At 34.1% G+C, this 21983-nt stretch overlaps 1 protein-coding gene across 12 annotated transcripts in view; it reads left to right on the top strand.

The window, feature by feature from the left end:
- The window catches only part of KCNT2 (potassium sodium-activated channel subfamily T member 2), a 393821-nt gene that overhangs the window by 289388 nt on the left and 82450 nt on the right, over positions 1 to 21983 (top strand). For 8 of the 12 annotated variants that reach the window (XR_008510934.2, XM_054523897.2, XM_054523917.2 and 5 more), the window contains 3 exons: positions 1110 to 1181; positions 4628 to 4762; positions 15311 to 15422. Coding sequence is in view for 11 of the 12 variants with exons in the window: in XM_054523897.2 (XP_054379872.1) it covers positions 1110 to 1181; positions 4628 to 4762; positions 15311 to 15422 (319 nt within the window). In the remaining variant the exon portion in view is untranslated. The remainder of the gene's footprint in view (positions 1 to 1109; positions 1182 to 4627; positions 4763 to 15310; positions 15423 to 21983) is intronic. The other 4 variants (XM_024239215.3, XM_054523922.2, XM_054523931.2 and 1 more) reach the window with 1 other exon arrangement.

A 21983-nucleotide genomic window follows, 5' to 3' on the forward strand; every position in this document is an offset into this window, starting at 1 on the left:
AGCTAGAAGGATGACCAACAGGAGAGAAATAAGTCAGGGAGAGAACAAAAAGTTCATCTAGCCAGGGAGGCTTGTAGGTACTAAAGTTTTCTTGGCCTAGAATTTTCTTCTCCTCCTCATATGCTGAACAAACTTCTACTAATCCTTTAACATTCAAATTAAATATCAGCTCTGTGAAATGTTCCTCAATTCTGCCTCCTAAATATAACATATTGTTTGTTTTTACAGATTAAAATATATAATAGAATTGTATGATTTTGTACATGAATTTTTAAAATCTGTATTTCTTACAAGTTAACAGGATATTCTTTTGCATATGCCTGAATGTATTAAAATGTCTATTAAATAAAATGTTTGGATACATATATGCTGAGTGAATAGATACATGAGGGAATTAATAACTTTGTGAAATGAATACTATAGATTAAGCAATTTCTAAGGAAGCTTTCCGGTTTATGGTTTTTTCCTCAAATATGTATATAAGTAAAGATTTCAGTCATAAATGTTTCCTCAATAATATATATTGAGTATATCAATAAATTAAAAAATGCATTACTTTCATTATAATTTTATATAACACATATTTTGCATAAGCATATATACTATATTTATTTGACATACTGATATATTATATAGGGCATGTTGTGATTATACATATATCCCTTAGAGAAAGTAGTTCTTAATAGACATGCTTAATAGTTGCTCACTAATAGGCATTAGTACCCATTGCTTTAGATCATCTAAAAAAATGCATTAGTTTTTTATTTTACAAGGCCTCCTCTGCATGGATAACTTTTAAATTCATTTATAAGATTTCTTAGTCATAATTAAGAATATCAATTCTGTATTTTTGTAGAATTATGCCATAATGTTTCTGATTTAGAAAGCTGAAATACAATTTGTTTTTATAATTCTGAGGGCATTTTATGATTCATAACAAGTGCAAATGACATTTTCTAGTTAATGTTAAGAAAAAAAGCACTGAAAATTAATTTTGTCAGCAGTGTTGAGTTTTGGAAATGCAAACTAAGTCAACTTACTTCCTTTCCCTAGAAGTGCTGCCACTGTTGTGACATTGTGTTTCATTTTGTAATCCATCTACTACTTAGGCCAGATATGCATTTTCTGGATGCAATCTGTTGGTTTCCAATGGTTTACTACATGGTGGGCTCTATTGACAAGTAGGTGACAAAATCTTTGGCACACTAACTAGTGTAGTGTCCTGTGGTTTGTCATGTGCTGTGCCTTGTTACTGCATGATGAGTGTAATTTGCCGTGTCGGTATTGCAAATATGATATATTTTGCATGTAGAGCTTATGTTCTCGTGTTATACATCTTGTATTAAACTTTCTAAGTAGTAATCTATGGTTGAATTAAAACAAATCTTGCTGCATGTCAATTTTGTCAGTTTTGCTCAGTTTCTAATGCTGTTTTAGTTTTGTGTCATCTATAACAACATTATTACTATTGACATAGTGGTAGAGAAAACTAAATTTGCAATATTGTGATGCATTGATAGCATTACGATAACTTCTGGAAACTCTGAAATAATTTAGAAATGCTCATTTTAACTTAGATTTATAAATTGGAGCAGTTCCTTTAGAGTTTACTTTGGTCACATGTCAGAGTTTATAATTTCTAAAATATTTGTTAATTAAAAGGTCATATGTGTTTAATACATTAGTAATTAAATACAAATTCTTATACATGTATTATGGTGACATTAAAAATATATATAAAAATAAAAGATCAAAAAGCCGATATACTTGAAATAATATATGTTACTTTTCCACTTCTAAAAAATGTCAGCCAGAGCCTTCAAAATAAAATGCTAAAATTTACCAATTGAGAACTTTAACGCTTACATTTTATCCTGTAGATGTTGAAGGAAACAAAGTTTTATAACTTTGAAAGTATTTAGTGCTGTGGATACATTAAAGGTCAACCAGTCTAAAATATGTTTAGCCTCCATTGTACATTAATATAATTTACATCATCAGTTATGATAATAGTAACCAAGTAAATAAACTGTAGTTAGATGTACTAAAATTACTATTTAAATTCTACACACGTTGTATAACCAATCATCTTTTTTGAAATCTTTTGAGGTAATAGTGTTCTGTTAAAATTTATTAGAAAAACAGTATATCTAAAAGCTAAAGAATAAATGTCCCGTATACCTTTTTTGATGTAAACTATGAAGTGGATTCTTCCTCTGTAAAAGTATTTATGGTGAGAGAATAAATAATTGAAAGGATCAAATTCCTAGGGAGAGAAATAAAACAGAATTGGCTACGAATTGATAATTGTTGGTCTGGGGACAGTTATGTTCATCTAACAATTCTCCTCTTTTGCTTGTGTTTGAAATCTTTCTTTAAAAATACCTCTTTGAATGAATTAAAACACATTTATGAACACTTCTTTACACTTACATGTTTCACATTCTAGTCCTTGCAAAAAGGGGTCTTAGAGAGGGATAGAAAGGGAGGCTTTGCCAATTATCCCTATAACTTGTTTTCCATCTAGATTGACTTTCTTGTGCTGCCATCTGCTGGCCACACTGTGTAAAGCAGCCATGCTGAGGGAAAAACAAGGCAATGGCCTTGCAGAAATTATGATGGACAGGAGTTATAAGAATAAGTTGGCAGCCTACTTTAAAAAAAAAATTAAGTGCGGTAGTAAATGGAAAAAGAATAATATAATCTTAAAACATAAAAAAATTAAAAAGCTTCTACATGGTTCAGAAATATTATTCCAAATTTATCTATTTTCTATATAGATTTAAATTGATATGTAATGATAATTTGCTAAGGTTATGAGTAAACTATAACAGCCAGTATTTTTGAGACTGGAATTAACCGACACATGAGGGTATAGGTAACAGTTAGCTATTTAGCACAGGTACTCTCAAAGTGAAGTTTTGGTCAAATGTTCACTTCAACGTCATTGAATTATTGATGATTAAATATTCATCTTTCCTATCTTCACTTCTATGCATATATACTTATCCAGTCACTCTTATCCTCGACTGCCCTATCCTTTCCTTTTCCTATATAGGTAATTATAATGGAGATATTTTATTAATGAAGAAAAAAGATTGTGAAAGCTGAAATATGAGAAAGTGATGTAAAATTATGATAAAGTGGTGTGAAGACATATGACTTAAGTGTCATTTTGATGGTCCATAAGGGCCATAACACATTCATTTTCCATCTAACTCTTTCTTTTTTAATGTACTTTAATAAATTAAGAAAAATTATGATAAATTTCCTGAATAAAAGAAAGACCCAAGTATCCCTAGGCATTTAAACTTGAAGGTCATCATAGTGGTTGGATGTTATGGTCCTGGCCCCTCTTATCATAGGAAATTTATTTGGAATAACATTCTGTTTCCACAGTTTTAGCCATAAAATCTCTGCCACAGACCATTGTTCCTGATTCAAGCGAAATATTTTTTCTGGACTACTCCTGGGGATCTTGGACTCAAGGCTTTGGTAATACCCTCTCGCCTAATAACAGAGTAAGAAATCCTGCCTCCCGCCTTCCCATAAAAGGAAAATAATTCCCTCTAACGTGACATGGCTAACTCAACCAATCATGCACTTGGAAAAGATCCTCAGGGACTTCACTCTTCAATTTAAAAACCTAAGAGAAACTACTGCTCTTTAAGCTTTAAACATCCTATTATAAATCAGAAGATACGGAAATCAATTAACCTATCTTTTCTTATCTGTCTTCAATCAACTCTGTACCTAGAACATTCTTGTACTCATTCAAGTTTAGTCTCCATTATCCAATTCAGTTCTACTTTTCTAGTTTGCATGAAGCAGAGGCAATGAGAATAATGGTTCCCTGTTTCAGCTTTAACGGTAAACATTTTCTTTTAATTCATTGGGAGAATGATAGGTAAGATTTTTTTTTTTTTTGTCAGTGATAGGGAAGAAGACTGACTCTATTTTAGCTCACAGGTATGTGTTTCCTACTTTAGCAATTACTTCATCCAGCCAAAGAAATCAGGTTATCAAAAACTTAGGCTGGCTAAACAGTAGGCTTGCATACAACAGAATTTGTATATTTTATATGCTCTTGGTTGTGTAGAACCAATCTATAGCACATAAGTCTTACATAAAAGAATAATAAACATTTAAAAATAAACATTTCATAGTTGTATGTTTTTTCATTAGGCTTGACTATCTAAATTAACATAGCACTTATTTATTCCTCTCTTGCCAAAATTACTTTAGAAGTAAAAAAATGTAAATGTGTCTTTGAAGTAGTATGTTAACTGTAAAAACAAATTTCTAACATGCTCTATTTTATTGCAAAATGGATGTATTCCATATTTCATGTATATAATTAATAAAAATTATTAAAGAAAATATTTTAACACACATATTTTGAAACAGTTGAGATCTATGACATGTAAAGTACCCAAAATAAAAATTATTTCATATTGGTAGATAATATTGTATCATAATTCCCTATAATAGCTACCTGTGCACACTCTGTAAAAGCCACCTCTAAAGGCAACTTATATAAGCACAGGGGATAGTGCTAGACTTTAGCACTGATTATAACATTGTGATTTATTTAATGTTTGTTTTTCTCTGTTGATTTTTATCAAAGCCTAGATGACTTACTCAGGTGTGGAGTGACCTTTGCTGCTAATATGGTGGTTGTGGATAAAGAGAGCACCATGAGTGCCGAGGAAGACTACATGGCAGATGCCAAAACCATTGTGAACGTGCAGACACTCTTCAGGTAAGTGGCTGAATCATCCAACCTTGCCGCTTACTTTGTGCTAAACATTGGTAAAATATTTGACACTGACTCTGTGAGGAATGAACATGAGACACACCAACTTTATGTTCATTTATTCATTTTTTTCATAAAGTAAATGTTTATTGAGCATGACTGGCACTGCATGAAGTTAAATTTTTAACACCAGATCAGTAATGCTTCTCATAAAATAAATTGAATGATATATCTATTTTCTCAGATAGTTTAACAGTAGCAAATTCTTGAAAATCATGTGCACTAGTAGTCATGAGTTTTGACAAGCAGCCCATGTTCTCGTATTGGTATTAAGCCTAGTAGTGACCAAATATTTGCATTTACATACTGAATAGCTAGGACGGAAAGACTGCACAGCTGTGAACAGGTAATTTACCCATGTTAGGAGCAAAGTCATGACATCATTTTCACTATTTTCCTGTCTTTTTTTAATTAAATGTACCCATTGAATTTAATTCATTGAATTTAATTTAATGGGGATGTGAATCCCCGTTATGGTTGTCTTTGGGTAAGAGTAAACAATCCTGACCAGAGAAAGATCCATGCTATAAGTAAAGTCAAACTCGTCTGTCATTCAAGGCATCTGTTTCACTTGGAACAATTCTCCCTAAAATCATATGAAATTTTAAATATCCAAAAGACCATTTTTTAAGTTGTATGAGTTTTGCAGAAGCCTGAAGAAAATACGTGAGCTACCAAATTACAGAGGTAAATGAAACAATCTCAACTTTCTCATCATCCATGTTCACTCCACTTTCATACTTTCATATTGTAGTAAAGCATATATTGAGGTTAATTATTTTGCCTTCTAATTTGAGTTCAAAATTTAAAGGAGAGAGCCTAGATGTGTGTCTGTGTTAAGTTGCCTATTTTTGGTATGATCTTAGGCAAATTACTTTTCTTCTCTACATCTCAATATATTAATCACAAAATTATTAAAGATTTAGAAATACGCAATGCCTTACTTAGCACATACCTGGTCATTTTTAATTACTTAATAAATATTAGCTATTAATATTACTAGCAGTATAATTATCACTTCCATGTGGCAGAGTGGAAAAGCCACTGACCTTGGGCTATACAGCAGCAAACTTTATCTGGCACAACGTATATCCTAGAGGCTCCAGCTGACAGTCACTAACCTTGTGACCTTCCTAACCTCATTAAGATTCAGTTTTTCTCATCTATAAAATGCTGCAGAAAATAACCCACCTTGCAGTGTTAATGTAAAGATTAGAGATCAGTTATTTAAAGAATCTGTCATAGCACCTGGAAAATCTACACTGAATTTGCATAAGAACCTCTTGTTCCAGAAGAAGAAATACACACTTTAAAGTTATTATAATGCAGCAGTTCGCTTAGAATATAGCTAAGTAGTTAACTAATGAGCTGTATTAAACAGTACATTTTTAAAAGACACTATATAGAACTTGTTTAAAATATTACAGATATATAAACATATTTTTTTCTCTAGAGAGTATAAAAGAAAATTATATGGTAGAAAATTAATTCAAGGATGAGATTTATAGCCAGTGAGTAGGGTAAAAAATCATACTTTTTGATTCCATGCTTGGCAAAAGCTAATTATATAAAAGAGGATCCTAGGTCTTTTTAATTAAACATGTTATTTAAACTTTCAATTTGCCATGAATTTTATTTTTATTATGGTGACTTTTTATTGATTTAACTTTTATTATATATTCTCTAGATGAATTATTTTGATTCCAAGGCAATAATAAATCCCCATCTTACTGAGAGGTTCAAAGGCTGTAATTAGTAATTTAAAACAAATTAACTCACCATAGTAATTATGGACAGATACACACATGTCAACTAATTGTGCAAAGGCTATGTTACTCTGAGTACCTAGCTGAAGATGTGATTACCACTTGTTGAATGAATGAATGGATGGATGAATGAATTAATTAATAACTTTTGATACCTTAACTATTAGGCTTACCTGTCTTGAGCAGTATATTTTAAAAATTATATAGTTTTTATGGTATATATATATAGTGATCTAGACTGAATAGTTTCGAGCAGAATTTTTCAAAAGAACTATTAGAAACCCAAATTGCAAAGAAATTACCTCGGTTCTTTCCTTTCTTATGCCCTGTTATGACATTACTATTATTTCTCTAAGTATATAACAGTATTTTTTAGGAAAAAATTATATGAAACTTTTTTTGTGTTGTATGTTAAGCCGCTGATCTGTGTGTGCTAAGCTAGGCTAGTTTTACATGATAAAAAAGTAAGACAGATATTTATAGGTTTCTATGATATAAGAAGTATCACTTATGCAGATAAATGACCAAAATTACGCAGACTTGGGAGTTGCATTTTATAGATGTAGTTAATTATCGTCCTCCACATCACTCTTCTGCATTCCTTGGAGATTTTAGTTCCTGATTTACTATGACTCTTGCCAACCCTGATGATCATAATTATTGATGATTTCAACAATCTTACATAGATGATCCTTTGAATATCTGACCTTCACCACCCATTCTCATGGTCATAGCCTAAACCTTGAACTATGAATGATTTTACACTCCACATTCTCAGTTTCTAGCATTCAACACTCTGAGAAATGCTACTTATTTTCTATCTATTTTCTTCTAATATTCCCAACTCTTAATAGTCCTTTGACCACACTGGAACCTGTCATCCACTGATCCTACTACCTTTTTACTTACCCTAGTCACCTGAGGGTTTTTTCCCTTCCTTACCCAGATTCAAGTCTATGATCAATCATGATAATCACTGCTGCACTGAAACCCTCAATGGATAATTACTGATTATCTACTACACACTGACACTGATCTCAACTCTCTCCCTTTTCTCTCTTCCTCCTACTCCCAGTTTTCTCTCCTTTTAGGTTCTCTACCCACCACCTTGCATGAAATTCCTTAGAGGCAGATGACAACATTCCAGAGGTAGGATCCAGTTACCCTCATCAGTAAGCATCAGACAACTAGAAATCCAGTCACAATGGCTGGATATCAGACTATTTAGGATTAAAGCTTTGGGCCCCATCTCTAAGAGAACTAAATTCTTATACATTAATTATGCATGCGGGAATAGTATCTTTAAAATATTTCAGCCAATCCTTATATCTTAAAGAACACCATTAATATTCTCAATCGAGAGCCAATTTTTAATTTGTTGATTAGTAAGGCCTATGACTTTGATAGAAGTACAGATAACAGAAGTAATGTTGTGTGAACATTCAGATTAAAAACCAGAGTGGGCCACCTTAGGTGATGAAATAGAATGCTAGCTGCACCTGCTGTTTAACTTAAACCAATGCATGCACCTATCACATTGTTTATTTTGAAGTGTTTAGAAAAGTAAATTAAAGACATCATGAGAGTCCTAGAACAACCTAGACAGGCCTTTTATTTATCACTTACCCTGATTCGTTCCTTCTCTCACAATGAGTTTTATTATTTTTTAAATTAATTAATTTATTTTTTCTCGCAGAGGGGGCGCTCTTAGTAGGCCTTTAAAGCAGCAAACTTTCTCTGGGACTTCCTCTACTCCAGAGGTTCCATATTCCCTGGAGGAATAGTGTATCTCCACTCCTTTACTCAGAAAAGACTACTTGAATCCTAAGCAATTGGCTCACCACCTCCCCAGACGCCATTTCTGCATACCAAAGACAATAAGGAGATAATATCTTCCTCAGGTTAGATCCTGTTGTACCTCTCTCCCCAAAAGGGTTTTTATTTACACATCTAAGAGAAGACACTCAAGTAAGCTATCCCAATGCAAAGAGCTGCTAAAAAGTGAAAGAAAAGCAAGTCCTCAATTTCAAATTTAAATTTATCCTTCTAAAGATTTACCTAACAAGACAATCATTACAATTGGAAAACATTGCATGTTTTCATATTTGTATGAACAAGTACTAACATCTAAACAAAGTTTAAACCCACAAAGCAAAATGTGCTGTGGATTAGAAACAACCACAGTAAAAAGTCTACATCAAATTGATCTACCAAAATATCCTACTTGGTGGCTGTTTGGCATGTCACTGGCATCTGTCATTATTTTCATTTTACTGAGGAAGAAATAAACATTTAGAGAAATTTAGTGTCTCATCCTAGCCCATCTAGAAAAAAAAATGGCAGATTCAGGGCTATGACCAGAGTGTCAAGAAAGACAAGAGAACTTTATCTAGGAGCTGGGAAAAAAACGTCTCTCTGGAGAGAACACAGAATAATGTTTAGGGCAGAATGGGTACAGAATTTGTATGGTAAAAGTCTAGGCATGACCTAGTTGAGAAGTTCCCTCGGGTTGATTTTGTTGTAATACAAAGATTTTTGGTTGCTGTTTTTGCTTTTGTTTTCTAAACTTTAGCTGACTACACTTGTAAGATAATGAGCAATGTCAATGGAAACATTGAAACAGGTCATGGATTGTTATCTGGTTGGAATGGAGCAACTCCTGCATTAGATCCATAGTAGGACAGGATGACTTCTGTGGCCATGCCTGCAATTGTGATTTGTTAATGTATCATGCTTGGCCCCTAGGTTTGTTGAGCATCTAGTAAGTGTCAGGAGTATACAGGATGCTGTGGCTGCAGTGATGAACAAGGTGGACATAGCTGGTGGCCTTAGAATACTAATAGTCTAACAGGGAAGGTATTAAGCCAGTCATTTAAAATTTTAATTAGAAAATTATAACTGTAGCAATTATTGGGGAAATTATGTAGCATTGTATATAGACCCAGATAACAAGAATATTTGCTCTAGTCCCATGGGTCAGGGAATGTTTTCCTGAGGAATTGATAATCTTTTACCTGAAAAGTGAAGAGAGACTAAATGGGCAAAAGGATGGGTACAGCACATTCCATATAGGGGCAGCATATACGAAGTTCTGAGATCCTGATAGTGACTATTCAAGGACTTGGAGCACAGCCAGGGGAAGACTGGTGCGAGGAGGCTGAAATGGAATTTAGAAGCCATATTTTCATGGCTTTGTAAAGTATGTTCATAAGTTGGTCTGAATTTTAAGAATAACAGGAAATCATTGAAGGATAGAGAAATTTTAAGAGATAACTGCGGGTGCAATGTAGAGAATTGTTTCAGGAAAAGAAAGAGGGGGTGAGAGCAGACCAGTTAAAAGACTTCTGCATTGCCACAACTATAAGAGCATAGAAGGGCAAGTTTTGTTTATTTGTTTCTGTTTTTTTAAAGAAAAGAATATTGTCTTTAGACTGCCACAGGTAGTCATAATCTTACTTAGGAAACAACATGTACATGCACATGGAAAAATGATGGATTTCAAAATAATATAACCATAAATATAAGTAAATAATTTAAAATACTCAACGTGTATAAATACAAGAGTGATACCTTTATATAGTGAAAACCACTTTTAATGTTTAGATTGGCGATGGTTTACATGGATAAGATTTTTGAATACAGAGGATTCCTGATATTTATCATACTGTCATTTATTACTAACTCAGACTCACTGAAGTATTTTAAAATTATTTATGAAAGATTACATACATTTATACTTGTTTTAGTGTTGATAGTCAATTGCAGTCCAAATATCCAAGTAGTGTTTTATGTGTGTCTAAGTGTGTCTGTATACCTCCTATTAATGTATACCCCCTGTTACTTAAAAACATTATTTCCAGCTACCATTGCAAATCAGAATTTATAGTGTAACATATAGCTCAGTAGGTAATATTTTGAATAACGTATCATAAATATTTTCCAATATTCTTATATTTGTGTGTTTTGCTTTATGATACAAATACAGCTAGTTTCAGAGTTCCCCCAGTAGCCTGTGAAATAGAATATATGGTGTGTTTTTCATCTTTATATTGGTTAGTAAAAATATTTATTGAATAAATTAATGCAGGCAGAGGACTCTTCCATAGATATTTTACACATCTCCACAATTATATTTACATCACTGAGTCAGAACACGAAGTAATTGTAGAAAAGTTTTAAATAGAACAAACTATATCTTTTTTTTTAATTACAGTATTGCTCTATTATGTTTCTAGTGCCCAGGGAAAAGAGACTTATTATTTCATTTTAATTCTAAAATGTTCTACATGCAAAAAGTATTTAGCTCATATTAAGACCCAGAAATAGATTTACAGTATTAGTGTTTCAAAGGAGCCTAAATAAATCTATTAGACAACCAAATTTGTAAATATAAAATATTATAACTGAATACAAGTAATAGTTTATGGATATAAAGGGTGTTAACATACAGCGTTTCATTATATAAGTATTAGTTCTAGATTTTTCACTAGGTGGCAGGCTTAGCTAATACTTTCAGTTTCTCAGCCCAAAATAACATAAATGTTATAGGTTCATTTATGTAGATCAGAAATGGGAGGCACATCACGTAAATTATGTTGTCCTATTTAATTTCAACTCCAGAAGTCACTCAAATACAAGGACTGGGTCACTCAACCATATTTTCACTCACCCTTATTAAGACCCCAAATACTTCTAGCTACATATATGTGTATATTTCTATTTGATAAAATGTGTTATAAAAGGATAATAAACCAAAGAATCCAGGTAACCACGACTTGATTCAAAGTGAGAATACTGATTTATATCAAAGATAAAATACATATTTTTAAGGGAAATAAAAATGTTCCAAAAGTTAAACTCGATTTTCATTAGTTTGTAGCTACATTTTCCTCATAAATTCTATCTCTAGCCTGATATCTCAACACTGTCCTAAATGTTCTTCATAATTTATCCATTCACTAGTGTCTTAATGCTACTTAATCTAGGAGTGTTTAGTCAGCCAAGATTTATCACCCCTAGAAAAATACATATATCCTTATAATTGGTGAATTTTTATTGTTTCATCTATTATATTATGGTGTTTAAAGTCAAGAATCTTACTTTATGTGTTTATCTATCTCCTGGAGACCAGAACTTTCTAATAGTAAAAAGTTGATAATTATTCATTAAGGGTAAATTGAAGTAATTTATAAAACGTTATTTTTAAAAGAGTTGATTTTTAATATATGAAACATGAATCCATTGCTAGATATTGTTAATAATTTATTTTATTTGGATCATCTGTGTCTCCTTACACTGGTCTATCTTCCTCTTTATTATAATGGTGGGGGAAGCTTCAGAACCTAATGCTGTGGTGTGACCCAGGCCCTGCCATCTACTGGAATGTTACCTTGAACATACTATTTTGTCTCTTTGGGCCTCAGTTTCCTCACCTATAAACTAATAATTGGAGGTAAATCATGGAGTAGTTTTTTGCAGTTTGAAGAGGTAATGTGACCCTCTCAATTTCTAACACAAGTTAGAAACTATTGAGATCCAAAGAAGTCAGGCAGATAGAGAGAAAAAATATTAGGCAGGAGGATGTGACTTTGGTGTAGGCAAAAGTGGGCTTTTAAAATCCACCCTTGAGAACCATGGTCAGGAGACATACTGGATGACCACAAGACTTGTCCCAGAGGACTCTCTCCTCACAGCTTGGCACAGACCAGTACACATCTAAAGACACTGAAAAGATAGAGTCAGGGTTGAGACAGACACCCTCAGCTCTTCCTAGGGAAGGAGAGGATACAGATGGAAACACAAGAGGGTTCCCATCTGATGTGAAGATTACATGAGTTAACACATAGACAACTCTTAGAGCAGTGCTTTATAATAATTGGTTTATGGATGTGCGTTACCCATCAGAGAGAAAAAAAGGAAAAGACAAAGAGGAGAACCTTAGATCTGTTAATTTTTCTTTTTAAAGTTCAGTGCATGAATGTGGGATTTGTTGTCTGCATGAGTTTATAGGGCTTTGTGCTCATTGATTCATTTTTGTCCTATTTTTCATTTTAGTTTCTATTTCCCCAGATGATGGAATTTTGTCTGTGACAACCATATATGGTGAATATCTTTAGTGACATTGTTATTTTAAAATATTGCTTAAATAAATACTTTGAAACTTCCAGATGGTATGAAATTTGGCAGTTGGTGGCATTTCCCAGGCCTACCAGATGGAGTTTGCCAGCCAAAAGTCAATTGACATTTTTTTTCCATCAGGCCACTTTTCTAATTTTTAAAGAGTTTTTAAGAAAATAACTTTTATTTATTGAATGCACTATCATGGGTTACTTTTGAGTGAGAATAGAGCTGCTAAAAGAAAATCATGTGAAATATGGATAATACAATGTTTCTCCGTAAACTATTCTAATTAAATTCAGTGCCCTCTTCATCAAGATTTAATCTCAACTGCACAAACATGAATTGAGAAATTGTTTACTTTAACAAAGATTTGTTAATTAAAGGAATATAAGGTCATAGTCACTGAGAGGGAAACTTTGCTTTCTAGATGTTATGATTTAGTAGGAGAGCTAACGCATGAATAAAACCAACCAGGTAGCTAGAGGGGCCAACAGGTAGTGTAATCAATAAATCACATACTGGAGAGCCAAACTGGAGAGGATGATTCTGACTTTAAAAATGTTTTAAGTTTCATCTTGAATGGATTTGAGAACCACTTTAAATACTGGTCGTGATTTCATAATATAGAGATTCAGGAGAAAAGTAAACAGAAAAGAAATGGCATTTCAGGCAGAAATAACAACATGAGAAAAATTTTAAAAACTAAGAAAATAGTAATAACTGTTTTAACTAAGAAACAGTACCTTTTGTATGTAGCCACTAGCTTCATGCTTTGCTACATCCTTTCTTTGCAAAATCTGATATTTAGAGTTTCTGTAATGAATTTAAGGTCACAGAACTATTGAAAAAGTTATCAGTTGCACAAATAAAATTACTGTATTTTTAACATTAAAAGTCAGCAAAAGAAATTATATTGTGGTGGTTGTTTTGCTGATATTATTTTAATAACAATTACTACAATTTACCCAAATCAATAACTACAATAGTATTTATTATCAAAATGAAGATTAAGGAGTAGGATTGTTTAGTCAGCCACAATTTATTACCCCTAGAAAAATACATATATCCTTATAATTTGTGAATTTTACTAAAAGATTTCACAAAATACCCAATGATATCCTAGCTCTCAAAGGCCTTGATTAGGTAAGGCCCAATGTTAGTCCATTTGGGCTAATGGCCAAGAAGGCGTGTTGAGTTTTACAGATAACTCTAAAAACAAAACAAAACAAAAAAAACTCCTCTTAAGAATGCCCTTCTTAAGAATGTGTTAGTGTCTTAACCGGAATGGTGACTAAAGCCCAGTGTAAACACACCTGAGAGGCAGATAATCAGAGAAGCCTGGTCTGAAGGCTAAGAAAGGCCCTGCTTGCTGCAGAGCAGTAGGGTGGGCGCACTCTCCCCAGCAGGAGGGAGCATTCCTGGCAAATCATCCATCAACCTTCCGGAGTTGGACCTGAGGAAAGGTAAAAACTCATCTGTAATGCTGGAGTTCAGGGACAGGGCTCCCATCTTAAAAGAAGCAGGTACCACATCAGGCACTTGGGCACATGGAAGTAACAGCACCCTCATGACTGAATGAGCATAAATTCATAAATTGAGAGCAGAAGGAGCTGATTTGTTCCTGAGCCACACAAACAGGCTGTTTATATTCTGCATATTTGCAGTCAGTTTTAGTCCCTGAGTTCAAGGGATGAGTTCAACCTAGTGATGGGAATTTTAAGTGGTCATAGCTTAGTTTAAAGACATATCAAATGAAAAACAAAGGTGATTATCGCAGAAGTGGCTGCCACAGAGAATACCAAAATATTTAACAAGGAAAGCTACCAGGGATGCATGGATATCAGGTAAGGATCAGATCATGAACAACAGCAAAAATAAAAAGCATTTATTATGGTATCCTCCTGCCCCTTTTCTCTGGGGGAAAGAAATCTTGTGTGAGCGTGTACGTATGTGTGCTCGTTTTGGTATATATTTGAGAGAGTGTCAAATGGGAAGAAAGCTAATATGAAGCCATGGGACCTGTGAAAAAAATTTTCAGGATACTTTTGGGGACCACTATCAATGCTTTAGCCTTGGCCCCAATTCATTACAATGAAATTTTACATAAATTATTTCCTCATCTCAGAAGTTTGTTGTAGCAAGATTTGACATTTAAAAATTGCCCACTATGAGAATAAGGACCCATAGGACATGAAAGAGCTCACATAATAGACAAGAAGCTCATTATGTGAAATTTTTGCCAATCAGCTTATTTATCTTTATACATTTCTGTTTCAATACCATCCACAAAGTAACCTTGTAACTTCTTAAATCAGCTTTATGAGTTTTTTCTATGTTGTTCCATAATTGTAAAGAGAAAATGTCTAAAAAAAGCCAAATTACTGAATTTATTTTTCTTATTGTGCTAAAGTGTCTGTTAAAATATTCTTTGGGAAATAGTGTTTCATTTTTCCTGCATTGTATAGAAGATTTTATGTGGCACTGCCTGCTGTTGTAATTGGATATAGTTTTATGCCCAAGGCTAGAAATCACTCACTCATAAATATGTTGTTATAAAAAAAAACATATTGGATTGTTAGTGTAATGCAAATGTTCTTTTGAAATGTAGGTTGTTTTCCAGTCTCAGTATTATCACAGAGCTAACTCACCCCGCCAACATGAGATTCATGCAATTCAGAGCCAAAGACTGTTACTCTCTTGCTCTTTCAAAACTGGAAAAGGTAAGACCCCACCTTATCAAGTAAATTAGATTTAACCATCTTTATTCAAAAATTAACTCTGTAAATATATTTTAAAAATGCCATGAGATAGTAACTAAAATGCTGTTTTGAATTTTTATTTGGGAGATGAAATTCTAGTTGGTAATTTTTTTAAAAATGTGAATTGACAGATTTGAACAATTTATATCACAGGTAAATATGATGGAGATATTTTGTTCTATTGTTATTAAGTATTAAACACATGATTTGTGAAAGAATTAAATGCAACAGAAATGTGTATACCCACTTATTTGCTATGTCATGAAAATGCTGGCTTCCCAGATGTCACCAACACAACCTGACGTAAAGCTAAGTTTATTGCTTACCTAGGTAGGGGAGACTACCTCCCCTGTAGAAGTTTGGCAAGGTCTCAGAGGGAGGAAAACACGGTCAAAATATACTGAGAAATGGAATTTAATTTAATGATGATATTTCAAAACAGGGACTTGACTGGGATTGGGAAGAGATCTGGATAATGCTAATAGAGACAACAGAATTGCAAAGTAATGTTATATGGTCAGAAAGATTTGGTTTCCATTTTTAGTATACAGGCTGAGTGTGGGTGTAGACAGTTTTTGCACTCAGCTTTTACTTACTACTAAATAGTAGTGTACTGAGAGAATTAGATGTGAAAGGAAAAAAAAGACCCAGTCTTATACATTGTAAAATGTGTTAACCTGGGTGTGGTGGCTCGTGCCTATAATCAGAGTGACCTGGGAAGCTGAGACAGGAGGATCCCTTGAGCCCAAAATTTCGACGCTGCAGTGAGCTATGATCATGGCAGTGCACTCTAGCCTGGGTGGCATAGTGAGATCCCGTTTCTAAAAATAAATAAATAGTTAAATCTAGGCTGTTTTCATTTCTTATAACAATATAAGAGGTAGAGAAAATGATGCCTTATATTTTTTGGTTAATTATTTCTTTTAATTACCAATTATGACAGACCAGATGCTGTCCTAATTCCTGGGAAACATATTGTTGAGTAAGGTTGTGTCTATACCCTCATCTATTGATTTCTCCAAAGCTAGTCACACACATAATGTTTATAGAGCCTTACCCTGCTTTTTTATGGCCATAGGGAAATTGTTGTTGTGCCCTGCTTCCGGATGTGGCAACTGAGTTTGAGACTAGATAGATACCTCTCCCGAGATTATACAGCTACCAGTTCAATTCAGTAAGGGAAATGTAAGGCTATTAATATTCAGGACAGAAAATTTCCACTATGCCACGTTGCTTTAGCAACATAAAAAAAGATGGCAAGCAGGGCTAAATTGACTCAGACTTGAAAGCAAACCAAATAATCAGAAATCCAGCAGGAATCCGTGCTGGCATAATATAGTACAGCCTCCTTCATGGCAAGTGAGGTAGAATCACTCGTGATGAAGAAGCCAGGCTCTGTAGTCAGATTGGTCCAATTCACCACTGCTTTTGAGAGATGGAAACTGGATAAATTATTTAATAGCCTTGGGATTCTTATGTGGAAAATAGTGGTAGGAGCTATTTTAAATAGTAGGGTCATTATAAAGATTACAGCACATAATCTATGCAAAACAGCCCTGCATTTGACATATAATTAGTACTCAAATAAATGGCATTAAAAGTATAATGATACATTTTATATTTGTTGATATTGTCACTAATAAATATTTCATTCTGTGCATTCTAGTTGTTGACGAGTCAGTTGATGTAGCACGGTCATAATTGTGGAAGGTATTTTCAGTATTTGTGAGCATTTGTGTTGACATGGTTGTTTGCTTATTGCATTAGGGAAAAAGAAGAAAAATATGAGGTATATATGCCAGTCAATTACATACATCTCTTTATCCAAAGGAAAAATAAAACTTAATATTTTTGCAGCAAGCAAGAAGGCACAATTTAATACCAGGTATCTAGGCTAAATTCCCAAAGAGAGAGACACAAGTTGCCTTCCTCCTTGATGTTCACATTTCAAAAAGATACCCCCAAGGCCCACAAGAAAAACATTCCTGAAATGCAAAACTGGCTAGAGGTTTATTCAGCTTTTCAGAGATTTGCATCCATCTCAGGGACAGAGAAAGGATTTCCAGTTACAAGTTTTTGACAGAGAAAGGATTTACAATTACAAGTTTTCTAAAGAAAATGCTCCAAGGAAAAGGGAAGGGACTTTTGTCATCAGGGTTTTTTTTGTTTTGTTTTGTTTTTTAAGATTTGTATTTGTCCTTATGTCTTTTAGATTTTTCCCACGAAGAAAAAAGAAACTCAATACATCAACATATTTCCAAATTATTCAGCGATAAGAAGGCTGGAGGAAGTGGGATTAAAATAAATAGTTTGAATGTTATAAAGCTGTGGAAAATTCTTTTATCCACTTGTTACCATATTATGTTAAAGTTAATTTCAAAAACTTAAAAATTTAAAAATGTAGAAACTTTTTAGTCTTTTATAGTCTCGTGGGTTGAATCTCATGCCCCATCCAAAAAAAAAAAAAAAAAAAAATTGTGCTGGGATCCTAACTCTTACAGATGTGGTCTTTAGAGAGAGGCAGTCAACTTCAAAGGAGACCATAGGGTGAGTTCTAATTTATGGCTCACTGACGTTTTTATTAAAAGGGTGAATTTAGATATAGAGACAGACACACATTAAAGGAAGGCAATGTGAAGGGAAACAGAAGATAGTCTTCCATAAGCCAAGGAGAAAGGCCTGGAACAGATCTTTCATTTACAGTCCTCAGAAGGAACCAATCTTGACAACATCTTTATTTCAGACTTCTTGCCTCCATGACTGTAAGACAATAAGTCTATATTGTTTAAAACACCCAGTCGATATTACTTTGTTATGGCAGCCCTATCAAATAGTGTTCTATGAATGATATGGTAAATCTTCCAATCAAGGTTTTTTTTTTAATCAGTAATATTTACTGGTATGACAGCTAACACAGTATTTAATTATCTTTCCATATTTGTATTCTGGGTGCAAGAAGATTTTTAGGATTAGAAAACTGATCTCTATTTCCAATATTTAAATAATCAGTAGCATTTTCTATAGCTACTGTTGGCTGAGGGATACATGGATTTTTATTCTTCCAAACAATTATGAATATTGTTTCCATCTATCTATAAGTAGATTTCCTTGCACCTTCACAGGTGAGACCTTCACCTTTAGAAACACAATTAAGATTTTAAATCACAGCTGGGCGTGGTGTCTCACACCTGTAATCCCAGCACTTTGGGAGGTTGAGGCAGGTGGATCACTTGAGGTCAGGAGTTCAAGACCAGCGTGGCCAACATGGTGAAACCCCGTCTCTACTAATAATACAAAAATTAGCCAGGCGTGGTGGTGTGCACCTGGAGTCTCAGCTACTCAGGAGGCTAAGGCATGAGAATCGCTTGAATCCAGGAGGTGGAAGGTGTAGTGAGCCAAGATTGTGCCATTGCACTCCAGCCTGGGCGACAGAGAGAGACTATGTCTCTAAATAAATAAATAAATAAATCAGAAATAAACACCAGCTTGGCTGCTTACACACTTTTTTTTTTTTTGCTACTAAGTGGTCTTCATTCATGTTTAACAAGTAGGATTTATAGGGATAGGTGTGGAATGTTAAACTGTATTATTCCCAATTACTTTACTTTTGTGATGATTAAGCTTTGATGTTTTCCTTGTAGATCTTGCATTCTAATAAATATTAATATATGGTTTCCATTGGTATCAGAAATAATACTCTGTAAGGATTTTCTGAAAGTAGCTACTTAGTGAAGAATATCTACTGTAGGGGATATAGGGGTAAGGATAAAATTTTCCCTTTGCCCTCCAAAGGTTTGCTGAAACTCACAAAAGGCAGATTAATAGCAGAAATGGCATGCAAATTTATTAGCGTGCGTGCGAGAGAATCACCAAGTGATTGCCCCACCATGCAATGGGGTACACATGGTTATATACTTTCTTTCTAGAGGAAAGGGAGATGGGAGTTATGAATGATTTTGGGGGGACACATAGTAAATGATCTTCAGGGAAATTCAATAGACTTGAGGAACATATAATATGGCCTGGGACAAAATCTGTTGGGCCCACAGAGCAGACAATGGTTTGTGACAAAAGTCTGTTCAGGTGTGTTGACAGACTTCAGTCTTGCTTCCTGTGATGTGAGCTCAGTTAATGAAAACTCAAAGAGACCAGAGTAATTGTTTTCTTCTTTGGCAGGTCCAGACTTTAGGCCAATAAGGGAACTTCAGAGAACAACTTCATCCTGTGCTTTGGGACAGAAAGGACTGAGAGGAGGTTGTAGGACGGTGGGGAGTCAGAGAGATCTTGAGAGGTTTCTTATTCTGTTCAGCATGTCAAGGCACTATATTTGGGGGTATTAGTTTTTGAGATCCAATAGGGAGAAAAAATTTCTCACCCATTGCAAGGTTCATGGCAGAGGTCCCTGTAACAAAAGACAGATTAACAAGAGAAAAATATAACAAATGTATTGAACATAAATCTTATGTGACAAATGTCTTCAGAAATAAAGACTCAAAGAAACAGGGAATCTGTGTATTTGTATGCCTAGGCATGGACAGCTGTACAGAACTATGATTGGACAAAGGGGGTATCATGGTAATAAATTAGGGAGGTGACTTAGCAAGGCCTATTTTTCAGATCTTCTTGGCATCTCTTTGTCTTCAGATATGAGGACATTGCCCTCCTCTGAGTAGAGGGGGAGCCCTCTGGAATGAGGATCTTATGACCTAATTTCAGTGGAAGGTCAGCTAAGTTTTATGGCCTGCTTCAGGGAAGAATGGGTGAGAGAAGCTTAGAGTCTATTCTGCTGCTGCTATTTTCTCACAAGTCAAGCTGACATATTTTGGAGTAGCATGTCCTGAATCCCATCACCACAACACTGTCTTTCAATGAGAAATGAAAAGAGCTAAAAACATGGAAGGATAACTAGTTCATAACAACAATATGAAAAATATTGTGAAGTTAATTGACTATTCCTTGCTTTCTTGAGGAGTTCCCTTTTCCACTGTCTTCTGTAGCCCCTGTCTTTCCACTCAAGCTTCTTCTCAAGCCATCATTACCTATGTAACTTCAGAAATATACACTCCTTGCAGGCTGTGTAATTTTTGTAGCCTGCTACATGCTTATGCAAGTTTGAGAAAGTTTGAAGATTTTTATGCTTATTAAAGCTTACAAAGACTAAAGGTTTTTCAGACTATATTTGTCTTTCTGTGCCTGGCTTATTTTTCTTAACATAATGACTATTATGTTAAGAGAAACCATCCATGTTGCTGCAAATAACACGATTTCATTATTTTTACAGATCCATAATATTCCGTTGTGTATACATATCACATTTTCTTTAGCCAGTCATCTATTGATGAACACTTAGGTTAATTCCATATCTTGGCTGTTCTAAATGATGCTGTTATAAACATGGAAGTGCAGATACCTCTTTGAAATACTAATTTTCTTTCTTTTGGATGTATACCTAGCAGTGGGATTACTGGATCATGTGACAGTTCTATTAGTTTTTTGAAGAATCTTCATATTGTTGTCCATAATTGCTATACTACTCTGCATTCTTATAACCAACAGTTATAAGCGTTCCCGTTTCTCTGCATCCTTGCTAGCATTTGTTACTTTTTGTCTTTTTGATATTTTGATAATAGGCATTCTAACTGGGGTGAGATGATGTCTCATTGTGGCCTTGATTTATATTTCTGTTATGATTAGTAATGTTGAGCATTTTGTTGTTTTGGGGAGAAATGAGCAGGTTACCTTCTATTCTGCCATCTTGGTAACAGCATTTGTGCCCATTTTCCTTTTCATCTGACCTTTCTTTTATTGTTTGCCCACTTTTTTTTTGCTGATTTTTTTTACGTTATCCTGGTCTTGGATATTTACATCACCACTACAGTTTTCTCAGTGATACTTTTCATGTTTGAATGTCATTGACACCTTCTCCCAAAAAAGTAGGTGTAACAGGTGTAACAGGCAACAGTAGAAGAGCTAAATAGAGATGGAGAAGGCAAGGAGGAAAAGAAATGGAAAAGAAAACAACAATAGAAAAAGAAGGGAAACTTTCGTCTCATTTTCCTCCAAAGGCTTATTTCTTTTCTCTTGCTTTGATGTATTTCACAAAGCCTTTTATTAATGTGTGTATCTGTGCACAATTTGCTTCAAGACTGTTTTCTTTAAAATTGCCTTTGAATGATCGCCATTCCCAAATGATAGTCATAATCACAATATACAATCATGTGATAATTACATCCTACGTAAGAAGCAAAATAATGAAAATCTGAGATAACTAGGTGGTATAATAAAAATAAATACTTGGTCTTTGTCCCTGGTTTCTGGCTCAGAACTTCAAAACTCCTTGTAATTTTCTGTGTGATAGGAGTGTCTTTTGTTATTCATACTTTCCAACCATACTAGATGCTATGGTAACAAAGGGACTTATGGAGGGGCGCCTCTATAAGCTGGGGTGGGCACCAGAAAAAGGAAGCTCTGATTAAAAGGTTGACACTTTTAGCCTTTACCCTCAACTCCAAGGAGGGCAGA

Source organism: Pongo abelii, chromosome 1 (assembly GCF_028885655.2).
Source record: "Pongo abelii isolate AG06213 chromosome 1, NHGRI_mPonAbe1-v2.0_pri, whole genome shotgun sequence".
NCBI lineage: Eukaryota > Metazoa > Chordata > Mammalia > Primates > Hominidae > Pongo > Pongo abelii.